This window comes from Perissodus microlepis, chromosome 23 (assembly GCF_051167445.1).
Source record: "Perissodus microlepis isolate ML-2025 ecotype Zambia chromosome 23, ASM5116744v1, whole genome shotgun sequence".
Taxonomy (NCBI): domain Eukaryota; kingdom Metazoa; phylum Chordata; class Actinopteri; order Cichliformes; family Cichlidae; genus Perissodus; species Perissodus microlepis.
In genome coordinates, this window is record NC_140482.1 from 31,622,241 (window position 1) to 31,649,610 (window position 27,370).

Genomic DNA, 27,370 nt, shown 5'->3' on the forward strand with positions numbered 1-27,370 from the left:
ATTAAACTAGTGTTTGACATTAAAAACATGAGGCAAGCCCAGGTCTTTTGGGGTAATGTTCTCTCCACAGAGGAATCAACGCACTGGTTGGCAACGGAAACATGAGGGCAGACACGTGACCTCGGGAGAAGAAGCTTGCAGCTGTTATAAAGCACAGTGCAGGGTTAGTTTAAAGCATTGTTGCTGCCTTAGGGAATGAATTCTTTCAGCTGTGATTTCCTCAACATTTCAAAATATGGTTCAAGTACATGTGAGGCCAGTAGACCCAAAACTGAAGTTGGATTGAAAGTGGAGCTTTCAGAGTAATGATCCCGTGCGTACAGACAAATCCAGGGAATGGCTCAAATGGAAGGGAAAAAAAAAAAAAAGAATGGCCTATGCAGTTTTGAAGATCACGGTGATATAATCGAGGGATTTGAAATGGGAAGGAAAAGCAATAAAACCTTCAATAATCCTGCAACTGAAAGAGGCGTCAAAGCTTTAGTCAGAATGGGGACAAATGCAATGCTGGCATAATTTCTGCTAAAGGGGGTACAAGTTTCTAAGAATAAAGGTGCGCTCACTTAAAAAAAACATATTATATCAAAGCCTTTGTAGCAGAAATGACTAAATGAGGCTGTTTTCATGTTGAAGTTTCTGTCTCTAATCTGTGGACGCCATACAGAAAGAGGGCCAAGTATTTGTGTAGTCTTTTCTTCAGATGTGAAAAATGAACGTTTTTTTCTACATTAAAAAAAAACTAACAACAAAAAAAAAAAACTCTGACAACTCCGGGAACTGTTTTTGTGACAGGATGGGAAACAACTACAGATAAATACGTGTTGCTTTTGTCTGTGATGAATATAAAGGTTTCGGTTGTGCTAAACCTGAATCCCCACTTAGACTGCAGTGTGACATCGTTCCAGTACGCTACTCATTGCTATATTCTCATTTCCTGTCAGCACTCAACGGTCTAATAATGGCAAAAAAAAAAAGTTTACAAAATATTTCATGTAACTATGGAATCCCAGTGATGTTACCAGTGGTAATCTTTTTAAAACAGTAAAACCCCCACAATCCTCCCTGATACTTAGGCGGGATGGATTTTATTCAAAACACATTTTTTTCTTCTGGAGTTGATGCGTACCTTTTTTAAGAAAATGAGGCACGCCGAACAGTTCAGAGTTTGCAATCCATCACAAGGCTGCCCAGCTCAATAAATTCAGAAAATCTAAGATAAAAAAAAAAAAATGCAGACTGCTGTTTTTAAGAACTGATTTTTAATTAATTCCACACGTCAATAACAGCTGTTAGAATACGATCATTTTTTTTCTTTTTTTAAATTTTACAGTTTTATCCTCAACAGGCATCAAATGAGTCCCCAGATCTGAGCTTTTGGTACAGAACATGACAATCCACATGTTAACCAGTCCTCCCAGTAGTGAGTGGCATCAGCTTCCAGTGCTGCTGCCCTCTACAACTTCTTATTTTCCACTTGCCTACAGGAACTGGAGGCAATTCAAGGCTTAATAAAATATTATTTAAATTTTATTGTCTTTAATATGAACATATATAAAAAAAAACAAAAAAAAACAAAACCAAAACAAAACATTTACATCATGGATTGTAAGCCTCTGCCCATGCTACCTTATGCATTATTACAAGAAGAGATGCCACTACAAAAACACCAGACCCTCAGCTCGCTCTCTAGCTCCCAATCTGCAAAATTACCTGGCTCAGTTCCACAGCAACTACCTGCACCATCTCTCATCTTTAACCATAAGGCAATGAGAAGTTTAGGAGAGCCACACAAATAATGACCTTCTCTAACATAGCAACAAATGAAAAATGTGATTTTCATATGTATAGCAGTTAATTACAAATGCAGAATGCCTTAAAGGCGGCTATTAGAGTTCTTTACAATATTTTGCTTCAAAAGCACCTTAAATATCTTTTCAGGGACACACTGATGCGTTAGAGGCCAAATGCCATCAATCAGTCTTGTGCGGATTCCCAAAATATTTTTCTATCTGTATATTGATTTTGTGAGCCGTCAAAAGAAGAAAAATGGAAGACCACATTTGACTCCATCTACTTTTTCAATCATCAACGATGTCAGAGGATGCACTTGGAACAGTGAGGCCTCAGATCGATGTGTATATGTCATTTCTGTGCACTTGAGCAAGTCAAAAGAAATCCTGCGTTGACAGCAAAGGGAAGCAAAACATGCAGAACGCCTTTCCAACCCTGTGGTTGCGTCCACTTTCACATTTTCTGATTCGTATGGACAAGACGAATGATGACAAATGTCCACAATGGGCGGGGGTCCCTTAATACGCACTACATGGGAGCTTTTAAAATAAATAAAGCATTATTAAGTTGATGAATGCATCACATGAAAGTGCAAACAGCTCTAGCAAGTTTTTTTTTCCTTCTTCTGAAACCAACACTGATGATCCCCCTGCAGATAAACCCAAATGCATGCCCAGAGTCTCTCTTACTGCTTCCCCAGTGGGGGTGGCACAGAGCGGAGCAGACAGGTGAAGTAAATACAACAACTCTAATGTTACTCCAAGAAGCCACTCCTGCCGATAATGTTACAGCACTGACCAAGAACAGGAGGATAGGATCCGAGCCAGTGTTCCTCTCGGCCTACAAGACGGGTATCTGCAAGATTAGCTACAAGCTTCAATAAAAATGCTTAACAACACAGAATTGGGTAAAACTCTACAATCAAAATCTAGAATAAGAAAACGGGGGAAAAAAATCGAAGTTGTAGCTGTGGTTAACACTGCCACCAATCCCAAGCAGTAAATGCAGAGAAAACACTGATCCCTGTGTGAGGAGCAGCCATCACATACAGACAATATTAGTGCAGGTGCAGAGGAAGTTGTAAGCCTACAGCATGTAGCAATTGAAGTCCAATTCTATTGCATCAAATAGATATGACCTTATCTACATTGAAAGTAGGCAGAGAAGGGCTGCTGGTCGGAGCGCGCTACTTGTTCCAGACACGACCATCTGTAACCTAATCAATGACTTTCAACTTGTTGGGGTTGCACTCGATGACACTTCATTAAGTTTTGTTGTGTCAGACATGTTGAACCCACTGCAGCAAAATACTCCGAATGGCACTTTGACCCAGGTCGGATTCATTCAGTGGCAAAGAAAGCAGCGTTCAACAGCAGAGCCGTGAGCACAGATCAATGTACATCTCCACACCAAATACCAGCAATCAAGAGCTCCAGTCTATACAGAACTATGCCAAGTATTATGTAGATTTACCACAAACTATTAAGAGAATGTCAAGGTCTTAAATAAATATGATAGTTTCAAAGCAGGTCACAACTGTGGGATAAAATGATGACTCTGAAATCCTGTTCTGTCCACTTGACTGGAAAATATTGATTTAAACATGCGGTCGCGGACTGGGGTTCTCATCTAATGGCTAGCTCAGCTGCGCTTAAAACCATAGGCTTCACTCTTTACTACTTCAACAAAAAAGGCACCTCATAACCATTTCCCCTCAGTGAACTCTTAAAAGATGTCTGCTTTGGCATAGCTGCCACGCAGTAATTTTGATGAGCTAGATCCATGTGGAATTCTGAGATACCAATCCTAAGAAATCCTGTTACAGACACCTGCAGAAATGTTTTACAGAGTGAAACAGTTGCTGACCAGTTTTTGAATGTCTCTCACTCCTACAGTTAGCCTGGTTATTCATACTCGAACTCTCCTTCAACCAAGGTTTTTCTTTTTTTTGTTACAGAGGGATCAGAGCTGAATGAAACAATGGAATAAAAAAAAACCAAAACAAACAACGACAAAATGCAGGAAAACACTATATCCAGTGTAAAATTGGATTCAGAAAAACTCGTCAATTCTTCCGTCTTCTTTCAAAGCTACTCTCTGGTCAGTCTGCCAAGTTTTTATGACTGAGGTAGGTTCTTTTTATCTAAGGACAAAATAAAAATGGAAATCACACACTGAAGCCAGTATTGTGTCCTGCCATTTCATAATAAAAATGATAAATTCCTGAAAAAACCCTTTCAAGCTTTGAATTCATTCTGTCAACAAAGAACAAAATAGGAAAGGTTTAAATTTGCATCACACTTCAGATATCTCTGCTGTGTCCTCCCACAAATGTTTTCACTTGTTTTCCACCTTCTACCAAAAACTACTGAGGAGCTTCCATTTTCAACTTGCCTGTGCATCACAACTGTGACAAAAATCAGAGACGCAAACATTGAACGCCCATGGCTAAAAGAGCCAGGAATTCCAAGTCATATACAAAGAGAGACGGGGTCGGAGTGGGAATAGTCTGGAAAGAGAGAAGCAAGGGTTGTGACTGTGGTGGGGTGCTCAATCCATTCAGTCTCTTCAGCAGAGGCAGGACAGTACAGATGTTCACTGTAGGGTGACAATTGATCAAGAAGTGTAAGAGTAGCTTCCAGTGGTGTACAGTACAAAGAGGAATCCTTATCACTGTAGACTGAAGAACCATGGACAGTGCATGTTTGAGTGCGTGTTTGTCTGCCTGCCTGGATATAAACCAGAGCTGCTAAAAGGCTCTGACGCTGGGGCAAAAGGGCGGGTTGTTGCATCTAGTGGATTACTGTGTTCCTGTCCTCACGTTTTAAGGCCCCTGCCTCTGTCTCTGTGTGTCAGTCTAAGAGGGGACAGAGTGGTGGGGTCAGTAGGCAGTGACCAGGTCCTTGTCGTAGTTGTATCGGCCCCTCTTTGGGGCAGGACTGTCGGCGCTGTCCTCAGTGTCCTCACTGTCTCCTCCAGCCCCGCCCCCCTCCTCCTCAGAGGAAGAGTCAAGAGTCAGATCTACCACCGCACCTCCACCCGGTGCCACAGCAGGTGCTCCCGTGACTCCTGGCATCCCCACAGAACTGCTTCCAGACTTGGCCGTCAGACTAGTGCTGCTGTGGGCTGGTGAATGGCCATTTGCTTCGGGAATGCCTACAGAGAGGAATACAATTTTAAGGTAAGGAAGAAGATTTTACTCTCATTACCTTCAGCGCACACAAACAAACACACACACAGTGCAAAACCCCCCCAAAACAACTACGGACAAGGGGATGTGACAGGGCTGAAAACTTACATATATCAACAACTGGGTAGTCAGGTGTGTTACTGCGTTCTCTTTCCCGCTCCCTCTCCTTTTCATCTCTGATGGGTCGCCAGGAGCCGTCTGTTAAGTACTCTATCTCCTCAATGTCCTCACTCGTTTCTTTTAGAATCTCAGATAACAGCCTGAAATGCACACCGGCCATTAGAGAGACGTCACAAAACAAGTTTATACATGGGAAAATCAAACTAATAGCTCAGTTCTCACTCAAACGCACAATTAGAAATGAAATAATAAATGAAATAATAATACCATTATTATACAACATATATATATGTCAAGATACTGAAGTTCCGATGAAGAAAAACACAACATATACTTTAATCTCTTTCACGAATGAAAGGACATTTAGGAAAACATTTAATACTTCATGATTACACTTTCAAATATCAAACCTGGGTCAGGTAAAAAAAGGGTCTTTCAAGCAAACATAGTTTAAGGAATGTAAATATATGTTGCACAAAGCTTTCGGTCTTTGCTACAGTAAGATGTGTTTGTGAGAGCTGCTGAGAACTTCCAAGAACAAAACCGTAAATTGCTTTTTTGGGTTTTTTGTTTTGTTTTTTTTTACATACTTTTCGTATTAAGAATTATCTGTTGTGCTGGTAAATGAAACGCACAAGTGTCGCTTCTGTAACATAAATGAACAGCAGGTGGAGAATGACAAATTTTGAAACACAATGAGTGTTCATACCAGACCAAATAAAAAGAAAAAAAAAGAAAGCAGTACATGTTGGTGCATGGTTGAGCTTGTATCAAGAATCCCTAAAACATCTCTGCAGCTTCAATGATGTTCCTCAAACTGGCATCACATACAGGTACTCAAAATTACACAATACAAACTTTAAGAATTTACTGACAAAGCTGCAGGGGCGGGACAAGTCAAAGCATGCTCTCATCTCCTTACCCATCAATAGTGAGGAGCTCAAATGGAGCGGGCTTGTCACAGACTGGGCAAGTCCATGTGGGCTTCTTTTCATTCATCTGAAGGAAAAAGACTGCATCGAAACACTGAAGGTGGGCACAAGTTAACACTCGACATGGTACCCCAAGCCGCATCTTCACCAGCTGGAAGCGAGAAAAAAGGAACAGATGTGATATCGGGTGATATCATGCTTTTTAAAACATTTTGGGAGTTTTCTAATAGCTAAATAAATTGAGGGGCTTTTAGACACAGCATGACAACAGAGCCACAGGACTGTGAAACAATATTTTCCAACAGCACGCACTGCACTAAAACAACATTTCTCTCTGTATTTGTCAATCGATGTCCTGGAAACAAGTTTCCTTCCAAATGGTCACAGAGTTTCCCCACCCATAGACATTAGTGGGCGAGCTGGCCCCATCTATTACACACTCCCAGAGATATATGTGGTGAATAACTTTGGCAGTGTTTTATGAGTTTAAGGAGCAATCTGCAATCACTTTACTATTTGACAAAGACCTTGCTCTTATAGTCAAGGATTGTCGCTGATATCCAGCTTGGCCTTGTCCTTCCTGTAGTGTTTTCAGGCTGGCCAGGTCATCAGTGTGACATTACTTATTATGAGTCAGCTGCTTCCTCAGAGAGGATCTTGTCTCACAGACGGGATTCCCACTACACTGTGCTGGACTGCAGCTGGCAATGGCAATCCTATCCTGGAGGTGTGCTGCAAGTTTCTGGACTGCGAACAGACACTATAACAACTGGAAAACTGGTTCATGTGCTGCTCTGTCAAGCTCACAAAGGCTGCCGTTGAGCGCTGCAGTCCAAGATGGTGGAGTCAGAGTATGGCCACAGGATGAGACTCGCTATTACACTGCTCAATTATTTGTCACAAAGCCATTTAAACCCCAAAACCTTATTATTGAATAATGTATTAAATAAATGTGCATGGACACAATGAGCTTTCTACAAACGGATATTCACTGTAGAACAGCAGTATAAACACAGCTTTGATTTCACTCCAAGGTTGAATGGATGTAAATGGAGGTAAACTGTTTAAACGGAATATTTGATTAATGTAGTGAAGATATTCACTCTACGCTGTAGATTGTCCTGCTTTTCTGCTCTGACTGAGCAGAAATCATAATGCATATTTGCAGCAAATGTGGCACGAGTTGCTTTGTGTTTTAAAGCCCCTCCATTTGCGATCAGGATGTACTCACTGGACAGATGAGAGACACTCTGAGTCCTGTGGTCGCAATCTCGCTCTCTGGGTCGAAGCGTAGTTTGTCTTGTACTGTAGATAAATGTAAGTACACGGTTATTACATTCTGTATCAGACATTATCCTACATTATTTAAAATTAACTACACAGCGAGAATGAATATAAACCGTTTTTACTGATAACGATTCCACTTAAAGATTATTTTTTACTGAATCCTGATCAATATTCAAAAAACTTAGACCTACACAGGTTTCAACCATCAGCAATTATTTTATTATGTTAAAACTCAAAATTTAGCGTTGAAACTCCAAGTGCTTGCTATTATTAGTCTGATGTCATTACTTTACAATGTGCAAATATCAAAGACATGTGGCAGGACTAAAAAAGGAAATGTGTACACTGGAAGAACAACCTCGAACTGATCCTTGACACACATCCGTGCAAAATCCAGTCATACCAGAAACAAAATGTTCAGTTATTGACTCCTACATTCTGCACTGACGTGACTTTGTGTACCTTTCATCTTACTCTGAATGTGAAAGCTGCAAGCAAAAATATTTTGGTGAGTGTAAAAGCATCACTTACTGCGCTCACGGCAGCGTTCTGCACTCTCAACTGAGCAGAGTTTAAGCTGGCTGAAGAGGTCTGCTGCGGTGAAGACCCTCACTAAATACACCGCCACAGAGTAACGCTGCAAACACAGATCAACAGATTTTTAATAAAATGTAACAAGAATTTATCCACCGAGAATCGGGAACTGACAGTGGAACTTAAACACGATGTTATTGTAAGAATTCACTCAAAATTTTGAAACAGAACCATCAAATTAGTACAAGGTAACCTCTCTAACGATTATGAGACATCAGTGAATCTGCAACTTGGACAAGCAGCACATAAAATTATTTTGTATAAAGAATGTTCCCCATGTTTGATTGTGGTTACAATTCACCGACGAGTGATGAAATATTCAACATTTAATCTTTCCACGTAAAAATATATATATGAGACTCGCTAGAGAGAGAAAATAATAATAATCCATTATTATTTTCGGTTTTATTATGTGACAATACTGGGCAGCACTGACGAGTTATATAGTTAATTATTACAGTTATTGTTAAATTAAAGTGTGAAGCTTTTTTCAAATATAGTGTTCACATTTTTAAATAGGGGATTAGAGAAAACAGTCGCTAGGCTATTCTTGTGCTTACATTTGACTAATGTTATATCACTGTATCAAACTTTAATTAGAAGAAGTGTCATCAGTGACAAAAGTTCACTACAAAAGCAGGATGGGAAATGCCATTTTTGTACTTACACTTAGAAATGTTCCGGCCAATAAAACTGTGTGTGTGTATATAATGCCACTAATATCATTATTAGTTTTCTTTAAATACAGTGATATTTTGAGGCTATATTGCCTACCAGTTATGGATTATATCACACAGACCTCTTCTGAAACTTGCTAGGCCAACCAAATTTTAGACTTTTACAGACTCTATAGACTCTGAGCAGTGAATTTATTATTTGTACATGGCAACTGCAGACAAAATGTGTGGAATGTGCATTACCTCAAGTACACGACACTTTTAAACTGAGCCGTTTCATCACGTGTGATCAAGCTGTGACTAAAATGAAGTTGCTCAAGGTTTGCACAAACCTTCTTGTTTGTACAAAATGTGATAACAAACCTAACCAAAAGTCCTTCTGTCTACACACATACTCTCTCAAAATACTCAGTGTGGTGGCAACCGTGCTTACAAAGGTGTATTACACATGCAGTCGAGTGAGGCCAAACACTCAAAGATCTACAAGTATCAGCATGCCTCGATAAATTACAGAACCTTCCAAGAGGAGCTGGACAGATTAGCAGAATAAAAAAAAAACATAAATAAAAAATATCTGTGCTAATGACAACCCTGAGAGCTACGGCTGCAAAAGGCAGGATTCAACTGACCTTTCCAAAGTTTCCCCAGGTGATGGTGACTCTGTTGGTGACATTGGAGAGGTGCAACCACGGAGTGATGTTTATAGGACGACAAGGACGACGAGGTTCAACACCAGGCTTATTGGAAGGATAATATCCCTGTAAAACACACACAATTTAAAAATAAATAAGACTGCAACAGTTAATTATGTAATACTTCATCTCAAATATCTTTTCATAATTTCAAAACAGACACCTTCTTCTCACTACTTTTAGCACAAATGAGGGTTGTTTCCTTTACCATGCACAGCTAACCTGCAATATGAGCTGAAGGTCATATTTGTAAGTGTTGATTTACCTTCATTCAAAATATTCAGTTTACAATAGGGCTGTGACATATATCATTTGAGATAATACCAGTACAAATAAAAAACAAAACAAAACAAACAAGTTAAATCATGATATCAAAGCCATGTTTACTTCTACTGCTAGCACAACAAGACAAGCCCCGACATGCCTTGAGTGAGAGCCACATGACAGCCTGTGATTACAATTCAATAAAAAGGGAGTAACTTAAACAATCTTTATGCATAATTTTTTTCTTCTGTACTTACTTTCATTATTATTGTACATCCAACATTATTATTGCACTACAATGGTGCTGGCATCTTGTAGCAATCAATCACTGCTTTCATGAATGACCGCAGATCTTTGGAAAAGGATGGAATTTTCCCTTTATTTTGTTTGCACTGTGGCTGTGGCTCAGGAGGTAGAGCAGGTCATCTACTAAGTGGAAAGTTGGTGGTTTGATCTCTGCAGATGCCAAAGTATTGTTGGGCAAGATACCGAACCCCAAAGTGCTCAAATGCATCCACCCAAATGTGAGTATGTATGTATAGAAAGTGCTTTTCAATCGGGCCTATAATAGGGTAATATATATATTATAAATTATGCATGTACGTATAGACGTGTGTGGATAGTTGAAAGAGGCATGTTATATAAAGCACTTTGAGTGCTCCAGTAGAGTAGAAAAGCCCATTTAAATAAATGCTGCTGCTTGCAAGGTACGATCATAAAACATCATTCACTATAGTTTTCTACATCGATCATAAATTTCATTATTGGAAATGGCAATGAAATACTGTGTTAAATTTTTCAGACTTTAACCCAACACTAATTTACAATATCAAAAATGAAATCTGATATTTGAGAGAGTGAAATTTGTAACAGATGGTAATTCTTCTTGAAAATGACTTAATTATCAGAATTATCAGGCTAGCAGCTTAAAAAAAAAAAGAAGGTTCAAATTAAAGTTTAAAAATGTGATTATGAGACAAGGGAATTTAAATGTCTTAAAATTTCTTGAGACATTTAGAACTCACATTATCTAAAGCACAATGGAGCTTTTCAACAATTCACAGTATGTACAAACAGTCAGAGATTAAAATATCTGTGTGCTAGACAGAATGGCAGGATTAGGCCAGGAGCCCAAATTTAGACATTTATGGCCAAATTTGAATCCTCGGGAGGTCATAGTCACACCCTCCTAAGCTGTCATCTAGGTGCTACCCTGCCAGTTTGATTTCTTGTGGCACACCTTAAGCCACATAGTATCGGCCAGCTGGAGAGCTTCCTCCTAAAGTTTTGTTTCCTGAGGTCTTCAGATAAGCCAACATCATCTTTACCCAAATCTTATTTTTCCCCTTTATGTTGTTCAAGACACACTTACATTAGGTTATATTATCCATCATTATCATATTATGACATTTTATCACTGACCTGGTAAAACATCTGTGACTGACACCCAGAGACACCCTGAGTGTATCTGAAAACGATGCTATGAGCTATGATTGAGCACACACTTCAAAACAGGAAAACAAGCCCAGCTTTAGTCACGTCTGTATTATGAAGGTGTGGGACATTTCAGAGTTAATCAACTCACCGGCACATGACAGTAGGACTGATTAACTTTGACAGCTATGTTGGGAGGATACTGGTCCTCCTGAACACCAATGGAGTCTGTGTAACAGATTCTGCAACAGAGAGCAGTAACAGAGGAATAAATGAGTGAGGTCTTCTATTGTAAGAGACTAACCACAAACACTGTATATACAAAGAAGCAATTTGTCCTCGTTGGTTTGAATTATGATATTTTTATGACACAGTCACTACCAAAAAATCCCCCCCCCAAAAAAATGTTTTTACTGGGAACTTACCTAAGAACCACTTGGATTGATCGGATTCCTGGACGAAGTTCACTAAGAAAATAATAGGTCACGAATTAAAATGAGCTTCACAGAGATATTTTTATATTAACCTGGGGTTAACCTAAAGTGCAGTTTTAACAGACAGTGTGACTTTTTACCTTGCATTTCGAATCTGGTCTGCTTGGCTGGGTGTTAACTCAAAGATGCACTGACTGTCCTGGAGTTTCTCACTGTTCTGGGCAACTGTAAGCAGATGGAGACAAAATCCATTGTAAAAAGAGAACAGTGCAAATTCTCAACGTCGAGTAAAAATGCAACGTTTTGCAAAAACACAAACAGACACAAAAAGCCTAACAAATAGTCCACACTCACTTAGCTCTGTTGGTAGTAGCAGTGTCTCTAAAGTTTGGTAGAAGGGCAGTGGCACTAGCTTCACCTCTGCTGCAGGTGTGATCGGTTTGGAAATGCCGTTGAGGTAGTCTGCGCCCTGAGAGGTGGCAGTAGGGGAAGAGCTGAGGGATGAGTAGTTAACTGGGACACTTTCCGGACGCCGTGCAGCCAGCCAACCAGATGTTTTAGGGAAACGTGACTCGTAGAGCTGCCGGACGTTCTTCAGCAGCTCTGGGCTGTATTCGGTCTGCACTAGCCTCAACGCACGCCCCACCAGGTCTTGCTTCAGCCCACTTTTGCTGCGACCCATTGAGGCCAGCAGCGTCTGCAGGTCTGAGACCCGGAAACTTTTGACCATATTCTAGTGAGAAAACAAGACCAAAAAATTTAAAAAATATAACAGGAGCACAAAAACAATTAGATTTCTGGAAAGGCTGAAGTGACAAAGTTAATTTCCAAGTTCAGACTTTTTTTCAAGAGCCACATCTCAAATGAAGGAGTTTATACAATGCCAATTACCATTTTCACATTTGTCCAAGAGAGGAAGATACATGTTAGAATACTTATGTTTATATTCTTTCATTTTACTCAAGTAAATATATTAAGCAAATGAATGAAATAATTTAATATCGTGTGCAAAGTCCTGCGTAAACACACCTACACACCTCTTTTTAACCCTTGGAAGATGCACAGAGTCAATTACAGGTAACTTATATGCAGAACAGTAGTGTTCACCAAACTGCTTGGTACTTGCTAAAATTAGCATCTGTCCTTGGTCACTTTAATCCTATAGAGGATTTAAAGTGTGTTGTAATTAGCTGGCTATATTAAGAAGTTCACTTCCAACTCTAAGAACAATGGCTTGGTCATGATTCAAGTGATCACACTAATTGTGGTAGTGTTAATTAGGCTTTAGAACCATAAACTTCCAAAGGTGGCTTAAAAGTATGAATAGAACTTGGAAACGCACTAATTCCATCCACACTATCTGTCATTTAACACACAGAAAGCTAAAGGAATAGTCTGGCAGGCTCAGTTACAATGAAATAGGTGCCTAAAAACGACTATTTCTTGTTAGTGGCCTAGAAATGTGCAAATAGTGCAATAGTTCTTACCTACATGAAACATATACATACAATCTGTTTAAAGTCCACAACAAATGTAAGACAAATACGGCTTTGCAAATTCTGCATGTTTATGGCTCCATTAACTGTTTAATATCATTTTAATTTGTTGTTTATGGCTTAACAACCTCATTTGTACACTAATCCGAAAAATGTAAGCTTAAGACACACCGTAGCAGGCGAGGATGTTTATTTAGTAAAAACATATGAGGTGCAGACGCACATTGAACTGCAAAGTAAACGCAAAATCTCTTATTTTCGACATAATATGTATGTCGTATCATCCTATGTGAGGTCGTTTTTTTTTTTTTAAGAAAATTATTATTTACTTATGATGAAGCAGAGAGCACGCGAATTGGGCTCTAGGGGCAAAAAACGGGATGTTGTTGTTTAGCCGCCAGACAAGCCTCAGCTTTGTCTGACATGGCCGAAATAGACATTAGTGGAGAACTGCTTCATGTCTATATTAAAAAAACAAAACAAAACAAAACAGGACTTTATGGATGGATCCGACTGAACCGCTGAGCTTCAAATACAGCTGCGTTACAGACTGCTCAACCTCACTTGAACGTTGCTAGTGTAGCCTGCGCTATCGCCGGGCTAGCTTCTCACACTCGGCATTCAATCACGACTGCTAGATATTTTGACAGGTGCACAGTTCCATAAACTAACCGGTGAACTACAAACAGATATTCCTGTAAGCCAAATAACATCAAACGGTAACATGCCAGAAAGCAGGCTAGACCAAAAACAACCACACGCTTATATGGTCTCATCATTCATTTTCGGTGTCTTCCTCCAGAGCCAGCGTGATGCTAGGTGAACCAACGCACTTGCCTGGTTAACATTTCCAGGCAGGCTAGCTACCTTAGCACCATAGGCTAGTTCGTTTCGTCGTGCTTGAAATACACCACATTTGTAAGAGTAAATACCCTTTAATAATATTCGCACAAAACCCACAGTTTGCCCACAACTGGGGTGACTTTCAGCCCACAATCCCGCGCACGTCTCCTATCAAATCAAAGCCAACCAAGCTCTACTTGCCATCGCTTCCACCAGTTCGGCCGCCATCTTCGTGCAGCAGTACCGCGAGAGTCAGAGACGACGGCCAGTCTTGCACCAATGGAACAATGACCCTGCTTCGATAGACAGTGATCTCCAGCCAATCACAGCGCGACTTTTGCCAGCATCCGAAGCGATTCACTGAAAATAGGCGGGACCACGTTGTTTTAAAGTTACAGCACAACTTTTAAAAAACACTAAGAGGCAGGTCTCCCTTCCAATATAGGCCTCTGTGTCGATTAATAACACCACGTGTCAAAGTATTTTATTATTGAGACTGTTTCAATTTTATAGTTTTGCGATATTCTGAACTCGTGTCTTAAAGATAGTTTAAATTCAGCGTGACGGGAAAGCATGGGCTGTCAAACGGATTGGGTGGCATGGTCCCTTCAATTCCCGTCCGAGCAAAATATTCCATTTCAGGTTAGTCGACCAGCCGTGAGATGTGGCGTTAATGCTTTGTCTGAGGCATGTTCAAAATTAAATTAAAACGACTTATTAAGAAAACACACTTAGACGTGTAGGTATAGTCCTGCAATACCTTCTCTGAATCACAAATGCCAGGTAGTGTTAAGACATCAGCAAAATGGAAATATGTTTGCTGAGGGAAATATCTGCTCCGATTGACGATCCAGCCCTGCTTTTCCAAAACTCTTCACATGTGGGCAAAGAATAGCCTCATGGAAAAACCAAAATCAATTGAGGGAATTGCAGTATCATGTAATAACATGGCGTGTTTTGTTGTGGCTCCGTTTTGGATGGGAAACGTCAATAAAGCAGTGCTGTATTTCAAAAAGAACAGATTGCTCTGCTTCTGTGCTGACTTATAAAAAAATATTATCTTAATTTAAATTACAAATAAAACTTAAATGGGAAATCTGAGATTCCCTTACTTCAGTCATTCATGCATTCATTCTCTGTTTAGTGCACCTCCCCCTCAAAACAAAACCCATAATCTCAGCTTCATGTTTTACACAGTAAAGGCTGTTATTTTTAGAATTCTAACTCTTCATGTTTTTGTAGTCACTGTAGTATGATGCTGAAAATAATTTAATAAAACTAATTGCAACGATAACTTGAAAGGTTGCATAGAGTAGTGTTTTAATGTTGTGCATGCGTGTCTTGTTCCATTACTTAAACAGAAGAGGGCAATATGGTCCATGATTTGACCTGACTGTGATTAAGTGCATCCCCTCTGTTAAACTGAAAGAACAAAGCAGATCACCATACTGCTGATGCCTACAGGCTAAAGCTGTAAATGCTACGAGAACAGGGTGGGTTAATTATACTTAATGTTAAAACAGTTACATCGTTATCCATTCTCTGCTGAAAATACACTTTTATTTGTGTAAGATCCCAGAGATATTCAGAATAAAAAAACATTTAGGTTGAATAACTGTCACACACTGATTCAAATAAACTTTTTAGGTACTCTTGTTCAAATGCCTGTTAATGCAAATATCACATAGACGTGGTAAAGATGAGCTGTTGAAATTCTGAGCACCAGAATGGTGTAGAAAGGTGATTTAGATGACTATCTCCACGATATGGGTTTCAGTATCTGATGTGTTGGATTGAGTATTTCAGAAACTGTTGATCTACTGTTATTTTCCTTCAAGGCCGTCTCTAGGATTTACAGAGAATGATTTGAAAAGGAGACAATATCCAGTGAGCAGGGGTTCTGGCCAGACTGTTTGGAACTTACAGGCAAGCTAAAGAAACTCGGTTAACCACTCGTTACAACCGAGGCAGAAGAGCATCTCTGAACACACATGTTGACCCTTCTGTCAGCTAAGAAAATGAGACTAAAGTTTGAGTGATCTCACAAAAACTGGACAAAATGACGGTCTCAATTTCTGCTACGTTTGGATGCAAGTGTCAGAACTGGGGTGAACAATGAAAGCATGGATCCATCCTGCTTTGTATTATTGGCTCAGACTGCTGTTAGCGGTGTCATGGTGTGGGGGCTATTTACTTGGCACATTTTGGGGTCCTTAGTAGCAACTGAGTATTGTTTAAACACCACAGGTTTTGTGAGTGTTTCTTGCTGACCACGTCCATCCTTTTTATGACCACAGTGTACTGCAGTGTCTTCCAGCAGGACAACACATGACATCACAAAGTTAAAATGATCTCAGACGACTTTGTTGAACACGGGAGTACTCAAACAGCGCCCACAGTCACCAGATCTCAGTCCAGCAGAGCATTTTTGGGATGTGGTAAAATGAAGATTCACATAATGGATGTGCAGCTGAAAATCGGTAACACTTTATAATACTATCTGCAACTAAAGGTGTAACTCCCCTGTAATTAAAAGGAATTTCAATGTGTTTTATTTAAAATGACAACATTTTATTTAAATTTATCAACAAGTAAAAGAATTAGGGGTACTGCATTTTAAGTAGGGTGGAATTTCATGTTAATTTTACGGGCCATATTATGGAGTGCTTAACCTTACCTAACTTCCATGTATTTTGCAGGAAAGGAGACACTTCTTTTCAAAGTTATGTTTGAACAGTGATTGTGAAAGAAAAAAAATTGAAATGCCGCCATTATTATAATGTCGAACTTTACTTCAAAATACTTGTTGTGTATACTTAAATTTATTTACAGTTTAATCACTTCTTTGCTTCCTGGACAAACCCAACTTTAAACCCCCTTATTCTAGTGCACCTACCTTTAAGTATTTGTATGTAAATATAATTATATTGTAATTTAAAATAAACTATGTTGAAATATATGTTTATTAGAGGGGAAATACACCCATAAAGTTTTACTGGCAAATCTGTAGCACTGTGTCATGCAATCATGTCACATTACTGGTGTGCCTAACAGAGTGGCTGGTGACTGTATAGCCTACCATAGACTATAAGTCTGATACAGTTTCAGTTAAGCACTAGAAGAAGCAGGCAGAGAGTATGCACATAATGTGGTGTTGCTTGAAGAAATCTTCCACTGATCAAAAACACACAAACAATAACTCTCTGTAACTATAAAATCAATTAACATTGCCAAAAATGTTAATTTCAGCAATTTGATCCATGATGTTTGATTTGTACATTGTAACATAAATAAATCTGATATGTTTCAGCTAAATCTTTTGTTGACATTACAACATACCTACAGAGAAAGGTTTAGAAATGTTCAAACAACATGTCAAAATTGATTTAAATGAGATTTTTATTCCATAAGGATCTGAAACAAAACCTTCATTAAAAGATAAATCTTAATCAAATGTAGAAATGAATGACCTAATGAAATAACTAATTTTCAAGTCAAGGGAAATAATTAGTTGCATACAGAAAAAATAAACTATATTAGCCAGTAAAATATCCTGCACAGTTACAGAACACAATATAATACGGTTTAATAGTAACCACAGACAGTTTTTATCTTTAAGACAGATTTTAAACAAAATATATAATTATGTTAGCTGAACTAAAAAAAAAAATCATGTATATATGCAGTAATTTATTGTTACATGTGAAAAAATAATTTTTCCACTATCTAATAATTGAAGTAATAAAAGGTATTTGGTAACAAATTAAATAAAGATGTTGAACGATCCAATATTAAAAGAGTTTATATCAAGAACGGGAAGTGAACCTTTCTAATTTGTCATTCATACTCTTCACTTTTCTGTAACCTCGTCGCCGTCGATGGCTGCAAGAGACATTAATGGTCTTTGCAAATAAAGACGTGACTTATCTCCAACGTGCTGAAGTTGACCCATTAATTACTCCTTGATGGTAATTGAAGTAATTCTTTGGACAGTATCCTGGACAAAACGACTTTAACAGGATAACTCTGACATCTAAAAGGCCTTTGATTCTACATCCACCTAACATCCATCCTTTGCACACCATGTCTTACTAAATCTTGAGTGTTTAATCTCCCGTAATTACAAAGATTTGCTTAGGTTAATAAAAATAATCCGCCTCAATTGAGACCCCCCACTTGGACCTCCCCTGTGCCTCCTTTGCCCCTTTCTGCGAGGGATAAAATCACAGTCATATAAATAGAGTCACCTTCACATCTTTGAAGCACAACTCTTTGATTCGGGAGCAAAAGGCTGACGGATACCAAGTGATAGGTTTGGATTGACAGGGTTATCAAAGAATCGAAAAGATTTACCGAAAATTTCTTGGCAAACGAAGCGTCCGCATTTAGTCTTGGCGACTGACGTCATTTCCACAGGTTGAGATTGGGTCACTCGTGAGCGCATCAAGGTTAACAACAGTTGAGAGGCTCATCTTTATCTGTGATCTTGTCAACAGTAAGTCTTCGGTGAAAGAATTTAGTGGCAGCGAGACGCTGGCTTTATGAAGGCTCCTAATTTTAAAGAACAATAGACATGCTGTGCAACTTAAATACACAGTTTTGAGAAGACGTTTGGGAGAGATATTTTTTATTCATGCCCTGACACCTGTTCAACAGTCAGCGTGAAATCAATAAAACCTCTGCCATGAGCTTGAGATATTTTAATTCAGAACTGACAATGGAGGAAAGAAGCAGCCGCAACGGAAGCAGAGGCAGACTGGGACTGAGCTTCACAATTGACTACCTGCTCTTTAATAAAGGAGCCAAAGCTTCTAAAGACGATGCAACAGCAAGTCGTGCTGCAGAGCAGATAACGAACGACATGCCAGGTCGTCAGAATCCTAAACTCGAAGAGGTGGGGATTCGCTGTGAGATCCAAGAGAAGGGTCTACAGAGGTCAGAGGTAGATGCTGAAAAAAGCAAAGCCAAAGAAGATGAGGGGGATGAAGACCAAAAAGAGGAGGGGGAGGAGGAAGTGACCACCACCACTACCACCACGTCTGCGAGCTGCGGTACAGAGAAGTCTGCGGACAAACCCAACCAGTCATACATTGCACTCATCTCCAAAGCAATCCTGTCGTCTGAGCAGAAGAAACTGCTTCTGTGTGACATCTACCAGTGGATCATGGACCATTACCCATACTTCAAGAGTAAGGTATGTTCATGTCTTGTGGTTTTCTATGTATGTAGCACATAGCGATAGATATACCGTACAGGAACTCAAAGTGAAACTGGGCGATAATTCGAAGCAGAATTTCCAAGCAGATGTTTGCTGATGTTGTTAAAACAGGAAAACAGGAAAACAGGAAAACATCGTTCCCCAAATGTGTTTAATTCAGTCCCTGAAAACTAAAGTGGCCGCCATTTTCGCAAATAAAGCGACCTACTTGGCGCTGGTAATCTGTCTGAGTGGTTAGGCAATTAGGTGCTCACAGGGACACTAGATGATCTTGTTGTTGGCGAAATCACAAATAAAGTAATCCTGTTGCTAGGTTGCAAACTGCCTCTGCCTTTACCAGGTGCTACAACAGATTGGGTGAAGCCTAGTGGATTAAAGTTGATCACTGGTTTGACGTGCTAAAAAGGTAACTCAGGGTGTTGTGACTTACTCAGATCATATATGGTCTTGACACGCCACAGCTCATGCTGCCAACAACAGGACAAGGTGACATCCTGAAGCGGATCAGTGATACTTAGCAGCCCCTTGTGTTAATTTTCCAATGGGGACACATTGTTTGACCCCTGCTTTAATTTTGACCTGACATATTTGTTTTCTTGTTCGCAGGACAAAAACTGGAGGAACAGCGTGCGTCACAATTTGTCCCTAAACGACTGTTTCATCAAAGCGGGCCGGAGCAACAACGGTAAAGGCCACTTCTGGGCGATCCACCCATCGAACTATCAGGACTTTTCCAATGGAGACTACCACTGCCGAAGGGCAAGACGGAGGGTACGCAGGGTGCCAGGACAGCTCCCGCTTTCCTCCCTGAGCTCGCCCTACCACCCCGCCATCGTCCGTCCCCACAGAACAACCTGCTGGTGCTGTCCTCAGGCCTCTGCACTTCCTCTTCAATGCTTGGCACCCAGACTCTACTGGCCTTGGTCCAGCATGCAGCCACAAATAGGGCTCCACCTGGGCCTAAATGCCTCTGTACCCTGAGATTGAATTGTTTGTACTGTTGAGGTATACTATACTAACAGTTTGGCCCTGAAACACTATTACTTAAAAGAGAAATTTTTTGAATCTAATGATTATATCATTAGGTGATGTTAAAACTGAAATGCCCTCTGGCAATATTACATTATGTTTATATGCTTCTTAATGAGTAAGAACAAAGGGATTTTAGGGCATTTGATGATTCAATAAAATTAATGTCTTAAAGCTGTGGCACTTCTTGAGTTTATATTCAGAATGTTTTAGAATAACAAAAATAAAGTGTTTGGAATCAGCTCATTAAAAAGTGTGTTGTCAGCTCTGCGTGCATGTGTGTGTGCAGAGGGTGTGTGTGTGTGCGGATCTTGCTAAAAGTGAGCCCTTGCTAAAATACCACCCGGTGTTAGATGCTAATTAGTCAAAGCTGTCGCGATGCAAAATCTTTTGCATTAAGAGACTAAAATCAGGCTTTCCAAAGCCAACTCCCAAGGAAATGAGGCCAGATAATCTCAGCAATCCTAAATAGTTTCAAGAAATAGGAAGCTTATCACACAGTGTAATCCGTAACCTCGGCTGCAGAAAGAGGGGAACCACGGGAGGTCAGGGATGAAGGAAGCGGAGGAAAGGGAAGGAGGCAGTGAGAGATTGAGAGGAGGGGGCACTGATTAACTGGGGAGAAGTGGGAGGGTATTTAAGGGAGTGTATGCAGATCAGGGGGTCTTAGGGGTTTGACAACTGAGTGCCAGTTTAGAGAGGCAGTGTGTGATTGAGGACTGCACAGGAAAACTGCACTCATCAAACACTGTTAGTGTTTGTTATGCATCTGTTCAGTGGATTGTGTTATATGCTGTTTTTTGGCATTTGGTGCTGGTTACAGCTTTTTAAACTACTAGTGTGGTGGCCGTAGCATTCCTTGACATTAGCACTTTTTGTGAAATCTATAACAGACAAGTAAAGTGAACAATAAACGCTCCCTGGTTCTTGTTCTGTGCTGCTATATGACAAAAAATAACTGATAAATTTAAAGTAGTGCACTTTCTTTATTGAGCTGGCAGGCTGTGTTATGGCTGCCGCTGACCTTCAGGCTGCAGGAGAAGAACCCTACATGAAGTAGAATATTAAAGCTATTCAAACACTGAAATTTATCTTATGTATCAAACATTTTTTGAACACACTAAGCCAGAGTCCCTGTCAAAATAAGGGGAGTGTAGAAGCCGTAATGGTGATGTAAACATCTGTGGATGTGTCTTTTTGTGCAACACGGCACATATGATTGAAACTTTAAAGCTGGACAGTTCATCTAGCGTTGTTATTTTGTGACACCAAAATGCTGCCACACTAAGAATCAAGTCAGTCTTTGCCTGTCTGGCTTTACATCAATAGTGAAATTCCTCTCTGACTTGCAAAGGTTGGCATTTACATCCACAGTGCCTCAGCCTAAGAGGATTAGATCATACATTGACTTTTCTGAAGTTTGTTTGTCTCGGCTCACGGGGGCTTCTTATTTGCAAATTATTGAATATTTGAATAAAGCAGTATTTGACATTAGATTAGAATCTGAATGGACAAACAGGGATAAATTCAGAGAGCAAGAGAGGGAGCAGGAGCTATGCAGAGCAGTTATTTTCTGACGATGTTCATTAGAACAATGACAAAACCATCTAATTATTTTTTGTTCGCCAAATCTTCCTATTCAATGTCAGCGGCTAATTAGAGACCTAATTTGCTTAATTCCCATGATTTGGTCTCTGCTTAAAATCCTCTTCAATTCAACAGCTTTAAGGCTTTAATTTGGTTGCATATGTTTGCTGTACACACACACACACACACACACTCGTGTGCGCGCACACACACACACTCGCGCGCACAAACAGAGGCATACAAACATGCATTAGTGTACGATGCACACACATAGAATTCCCAAACTGTTTAAATAAACAGACACAATCAGTTTTAAAATCATTCAAACGTCACATGAAGAGAAGTTCACTGACAGTGTTTTTGTTCTTTTTTGTAGATATTTGACATATTAAAGACGTAAGAGCCCACCAGAGCAGTCTTTTGCATTTTCTTCCAGATAAAACATTGTGCGTAACATCACCTTAGTTCAACATAATCATACCAGATTATAATTAACGTTTTAAGGAGAATCAGATTGAGGTCATGAGCTCTGTGTGTGTGTGTTCATATGCGTATGTCGTTTTGTTAATCTAATGAGATGGGCGGAAGGGTGCAGGGGGCCGTAGATTAAGGCCCAAAGATTTGTTGCTGATTAGCAGAGAGTGAGGTAAGAAGATCAGTCCTGCTGAGATGGCGATGAAACATTATGGCCGTGTTTTAATACACTACATTTACAGCAGCATTCCAAAGCTGCTTCCCTTTAGTTTGTATGTATCGCGCTGATTTGACTATAGGCAGAGTGTATCATTGTTCACACAACACAGGAGGGAGGCTGAAGCTATACAGGCAGCTAGAAAAAATGATTTTTCATGTGCAGGATTTTATAGTTTTCACCTTATAGCTGTTGTTGTCTGTCCTGTGAACACGTTTCTCTGACTACATTTGTAGCTCAGTTATTCAACCCACCGATTGTGACTGATTTAAGGGAATGTGTCACTCTAGGACACGTCCTCCCTGCCTTTCTGTTATTTGAAATGATAATGCTCAGCGAAATGTCAAAAGAAATTCAGATGGACACTGATAATCATAAATAGTCATAAATAGATTTAACAGCCTTAATTCAGTGTATTAAAAATCTATAAATTTCAATATGTGTTGATATAAAAAGTTCCCTTTCTTAACACTTTAAATCCTAAAGATTATGTATTTTTATTTAAGCAGGGGTCCTTGGCTCACGTACAGCTCTGATATATATATATATATATATATATATATATATATATATATATATATATATATATATATATATATATACATATATATATATATATATATATATATACATATATATATATATATATATATATATATATATATATATATATATATATATATATATATATAAAAGCTGGTGTTCAGCAGGTTGTAAATCAAGAAATAATGATACTGTTTCATCCAGTGACGGCTGAAAATGAATGTATATTTAAAAAAAATGCAAGTAAATGCAATTAAATGTCAAACTTGCAATATTAAGAACAGCTTATTTAGTATTTGCTTTTTGTCTTCATTCACTTAATTATTTGTCTCTGTAAGTTGTGGTTGTGTGACTGCAGCTGAATAGCTCTCAATAGGCCCTAAAGGCTGGAGAGCCTAAATTGCAGCTCTATTAGAAAGCATGATTGCATAGAAGTAAGTAGTATTTAAGTCTTGGGAAGCGCTATAGTTGAACCAAAACCAGCTACTTTTCTCTGGTTGTGTCCCACTATTAACAATAGCCCGGCGTTACTTCGGCTTCAAAGACTCCATAATAGTCAATCGATCAGAATGCGAGGCGCTATTCTGCAGATTACTGTTAACAATAATTTGCCTCCCAGTGCACCGTTGCCATCTTTGAAGCAATGTTTTATTGCCTTTTTTTTCATCTGCATCTGCCATCCCCGAGGTCCACTGTTTGATCTCTCCCCACCAGTGTCTGTCTCCCCGGGGTCGCGTTGACCTGTTGATTGGCAGCTGCGATCAGACATATGGTGGGACGACGCATCGACCGGAGCTCCCCGGAGACAAAAGCAGACTAGTGGGGTTTCCCCCCTTCTTTCCCCCGTGCTGAGGTGCCGAGCAGCAGGACAGAGGGAGAGGTCGGATCCGACCACTAGATGACGCAAGGTGCACGCGAATATTTCCAGCAGCTTTTCGACCATTTAATGTAAGTCGATGTTGCAAAGTTTGAATTTATTCAACCCGCCAACCTTTTCGGATTTTCCTGTTAAGAAGACGTGATGCATGATATGTTTGTAGCAGATAATATTTAGGCACATTTAACTGGGCTAAAGGTTTGCTTTTTATTGCCATTTTTTCATTTTCTATTATGGAAATTAATTTCCAATGCGATTATTTAGCCATTCATCCCCAATGAGTCCTAAAAACAAAACACAAAAACAAAGTAAAACCAGGCCCTGGTGTGCAGGCCAAAACCATAATGTAGGTGTGACTAAGTAGCATGATTTCCTCATGTTCACATAGGATTTCATGGGTTTTGTCCAGCTGTGAATGTGTGTGTGTGTGTGTGTGTGGGTAGGTGGGTGGGTGCACACTGGAAACTTTTTGGGGTTAGCTTGACTTTTAGGAAAAGAAAGCACAGATGTGATGCTTATCCTTGTGTGTTTCCCTGTGCATGATCATAGCAAACAGAATGCATGCCACCCCCATCTCTCCTCCTATAGTGAGTACCGTTGCCATGGTGATCCATCCCTGGCCAGGGTCTTGCAGTGGTCCCCTTTGACCCTGATGCGTGACCCCTGACATTTAGGCCACGGCCAGGGTCAAAAGGTCAGCGATGGCCGGAGGGCAACAAGAGCACTACCATGATTGGCACCCTTGACATGTGCGCTGCTGGCTTCATCTGCAGCGCTCACCTCCCTCGCAGTTTGCACCTCTCATTTGCATTTCTTACCGAATGAAGACGGTCAGCTGCAGGAGCTTCATTCCTTGTTTTACATTGCACTTCAGCCGCCAGCAATGTAAGGTACGGTATAGTATATCTTGCATTCATGTGTGAGCCCCACATTCTAATTTTACACCTCAATTTTGTGTAAATTTTAATGATAACATATAATCTGCAGTAGGCTGGCATCCTGTATCATGATGGTTATGATAGCAGTAATGATCATCAGTATTCCCACAGCCTCCACAATCCGCTGTGTGTCAGGATATTTATAGGTCCTCACGTGTGTGTGTGTGTGTGTGTGTGTGTGTGTGTGTGTGTGTGTGTGTGTGCATGGTGCTTCATTTCTGGGGGGAGAAGGGCAATGCACCACACCACGGTTCTTCTCGTGGGGAATAATTACAGAATCGTGTGTACTAAAAGTCATGTGACCCTAGCCTTCTGCTCCCAAATAATTTATCCCTCCGGCTGATAGCTCGTCAATATCAATTTATTAATTTAACAGTTCTGGACTGATAAAAGGTAGTGCGCACAGTTAGCTTGCTGAAGCGGAGAATAAGGATGAATTTTACAGTGCAATGGTGTGAGGGGAAGGAAAGAGGGAGAGACTGGAGGACAAAGCAAGAGGCAGAGAAAAAGGCACAGGAGTGATCAATGGCAGCACAGAGCAGAGCCGTGCATATTTGCTGTGCAAAAATGGGCCACCATCACTCATATTCCAAAGTTATTGAGCTAAAGTTATGAAAATTAATACACTTATTATCACCATATTAAAAATTAAGATTGAAGACAGCGAGCTTATTGTATTGATATTCAAATGCCTCCAATATATTGATCAGAACAACCCAGTTCCCAGTTTTACTCTAACCTCTTTGGGCGAGCCAGTGTTTCTGTCATAGAAGAAAAAAAAGATTTTGCAAGAAGAGCTTTTGAAGATTTTAATTTTTAACATGAAGAAAATCATTTTGCATCAGTAAGCTAGCTGACAACCCTTGGAGGTGTTACACAGAGTAATTGTTTCCCCCTAAGATGCAACCTCCAGGCCAAAATACTCCACAAAAACACAGAAACTTGACCTCTTATAACCCCTGCTGACCTCACAGCACTTCCTTTGCATTTTGATTTTTTAAAAAGGGTCCTGAATTTACATCTGGCGTAAACACATACTGTATATCATCCACAACAAAAGCGTCAAAACCTGCAACCTAACCTATTCCCAGAGCCATTACATAATATCCCTGAAGGAGGCTAAAAGGTATTTTAACAAGACCCTCTGCTCTATGACATTTGACCTCTTCTTAGTTGACCTCGAGCTCCTGACCCCACTTACACTAGCCAGTGACACCAAAGAACACATACACTACCCAACATTAGGAAAACAAAGAGGGGGCGATTAATCCACAAATGGATGCATATGAGGATTCAGCACTTTTAGACCGAGGCTGAGAGACAGCTTCTAATTCCTGATCTACGGCTAACCCAGTCATTTTTTTCCTTTGTAAAGAAACCAAACAAGCAGCAAATCCCATCGGTTCTGGTTCCGTATGTAGCGTATAATCCTCCCTTCTCTGCGGGCTCCGAGGCGTCCCTCACACGGACAATCACTGTAGTGGATTCTCCTCGGCTCTTTGGAGAGCTGCAGTGTAGCAAGTGTCAATAGAAGTGAAGTGTGCGAATGCGAGAGATGATAGACTGAGGTTAAGAGGTGTCAACACAGAAAGAGAGAGGGCTCAAGGACTCTTCACCGGAGACACTGACACTCTCCTCAACCTCCACTCTGATTAACCCACTCTAAAGACAGCATTTAGACACAAATGCTTCTTACACACACACACACACACACACACACACACACTGTGCTAGTTCTTGAAAACACACTTTCCAAACCCCGATGTCTTTCCTCAAAGTCACACACTTCTCTGTGAGGCTAAATCTCATCCGTGTCTCTGTGTCAGACACACATCAGCTCTGAGGTGTGGAAACCTGAAGATGTGTTGTTCACAGGCACAGAAACTCTGAAAGGTTCTGGCAGCCAGGAATGGATTTGTTACACCTCTGATGTGCTGTATATGTTCAGCCAAGTGTAAGACACAACAGTGCCATCCCACAGGGCTCGGTAGCTGTCAGGTGGTCTAGTGCGATATACAAACTGCAAGAACACACACGGTTGCATACATTGCCATCACATATGAGTCCACTGAACCACCCACTTCAGTCAGACTGTTTGTGTGACATTGTCACAAAGCTCCCGTGATCAAGTGTGTTGTCCTTAAAAGCGCCACACTCATGTCATCTCGAGAAAATGGAAAGCACAAAATACATAATCTTCATTTTGTTAAGTACCCGTTTCTTGGGAACTTTGTTAAAAGATTTTAAATCGGTTCATCTCCTGAACTTGGCTCCATATTATAAGAGTACAGTTTGGTGTTCATGTAGATTTTGATGTAGTAAAGTAAACTATAGCTCTGTCCTGCTGGTTGTTCTGAGTTTAAAAGGAGGGTTTGGTTTGGGAGCATTGCAGGGCTGCTTCTCCAGAAAAACCCAGTTGTTTAATATGCACACAGTGGAGTTCAAAAATCTGAGAGTGCTAACGAAGATACGTCAGTTTTTTGTTTCAAATTGAATAAAAAACGCTTTATTCAATTCAATTCAGTTCTATTCAGATCAGTTCAAATCACAACAACAGTTGCCTCAAGACGCTTTATATTGTAAGGTAGACCTTGCAATAATACATACAGAGAAAAACCCAACAATCATATGAGCGATTTTCAGCATGCTCGGTGTGGACAACTTTAAACTGAAATCTGATCTAATTAATATGATTTTTTTTAAAGGATAATAAATAAACAACAGTTTGTTGAT

At 40.0% G+C, this 27,370-nt stretch overlaps 2 protein-coding genes across 2 annotated transcripts; one reads left to right on the forward strand and one right to left on the reverse strand.

Annotated features, from left to right (window-relative positions):
• Nucleotides 1-1,240: 1,240 nt before the first annotated feature.
• pias4a (protein inhibitor of activated STAT, 4a) lies at nucleotides 1,241-14,044 on the reverse strand. Its single transcript, XM_084921807.1, has 11 exons — nucleotides 13,956-14,044; nucleotides 11,770-12,148; nucleotides 11,556-11,640; nucleotides 11,407-11,448; nucleotides 11,133-11,223; nucleotides 9,221-9,349; nucleotides 7,852-7,957; nucleotides 7,265-7,338; nucleotides 6,024-6,184; nucleotides 5,090-5,241; nucleotides 1,241-4,947 (listed from the first exon to the last, which is right to left on the reverse strand). The coding sequence occupies exons 1-11, from the start codon at nucleotides 13,980-13,982 to the stop codon at nucleotides 4,673-4,675; spliced, it is 1,521 nt and encodes a 506-aa protein (XP_084777933.1). The 5' UTR covers nucleotides 13,983-14,044; the 3' UTR covers nucleotides 1,241-4,672.
• Nucleotides 14,045-18,387: 4,343 nt separating this feature from the next.
• On the forward strand, nucleotides 18,388-19,953 carry foxq2 (forkhead box Q2). Its single transcript, XM_084920544.1, has 2 exons — nucleotides 18,388-18,948; nucleotides 19,579-19,953. Exons 1-2 carry the CDS (start codon nucleotides 18,439-18,441, stop codon nucleotides 19,951-19,953), a joined length of 885 nt encoding a protein of 294 aa, XP_084776670.1. The 5' UTR covers nucleotides 18,388-18,438.
• The last annotated feature ends 7,417 nt before the right edge of the window (nucleotides 19,954-27,370 follow it).

Coding starts and splice junctions, on each gene's coding strand:
- pias4a (XM_084921807.1), bottom strand. CDS start 13,982: ATGGCGGCCGAACTGGTGGAAGCGATG. Junction 7,339..7,851: donor AGAACGCTGCCGTGAGCGCA/GTAAGTGATGCT, acceptor ATTTATCTACAG/TACAAGACAAACTACGCTTC. Junction 5,242..6,023: donor GAGCTCCTCACTATTGATGG/GTAAGGAGATGA, acceptor TGTGCATTTCAG/GCTGTTATCTGAGATTCTAA.
- foxq2 (XM_084920544.1), top strand. CDS start 18,439: ATGAGCTTGAGATATTTTAATTCAGAACTGACAATGGAGGAAAGAAGC. Junction 18,949..19,578: donor ACCCATACTTCAAGAGTAAG/GTATGTTCATGT, acceptor TCTTGTTCGCAG/GACAAAAACTGGAGGAACAG.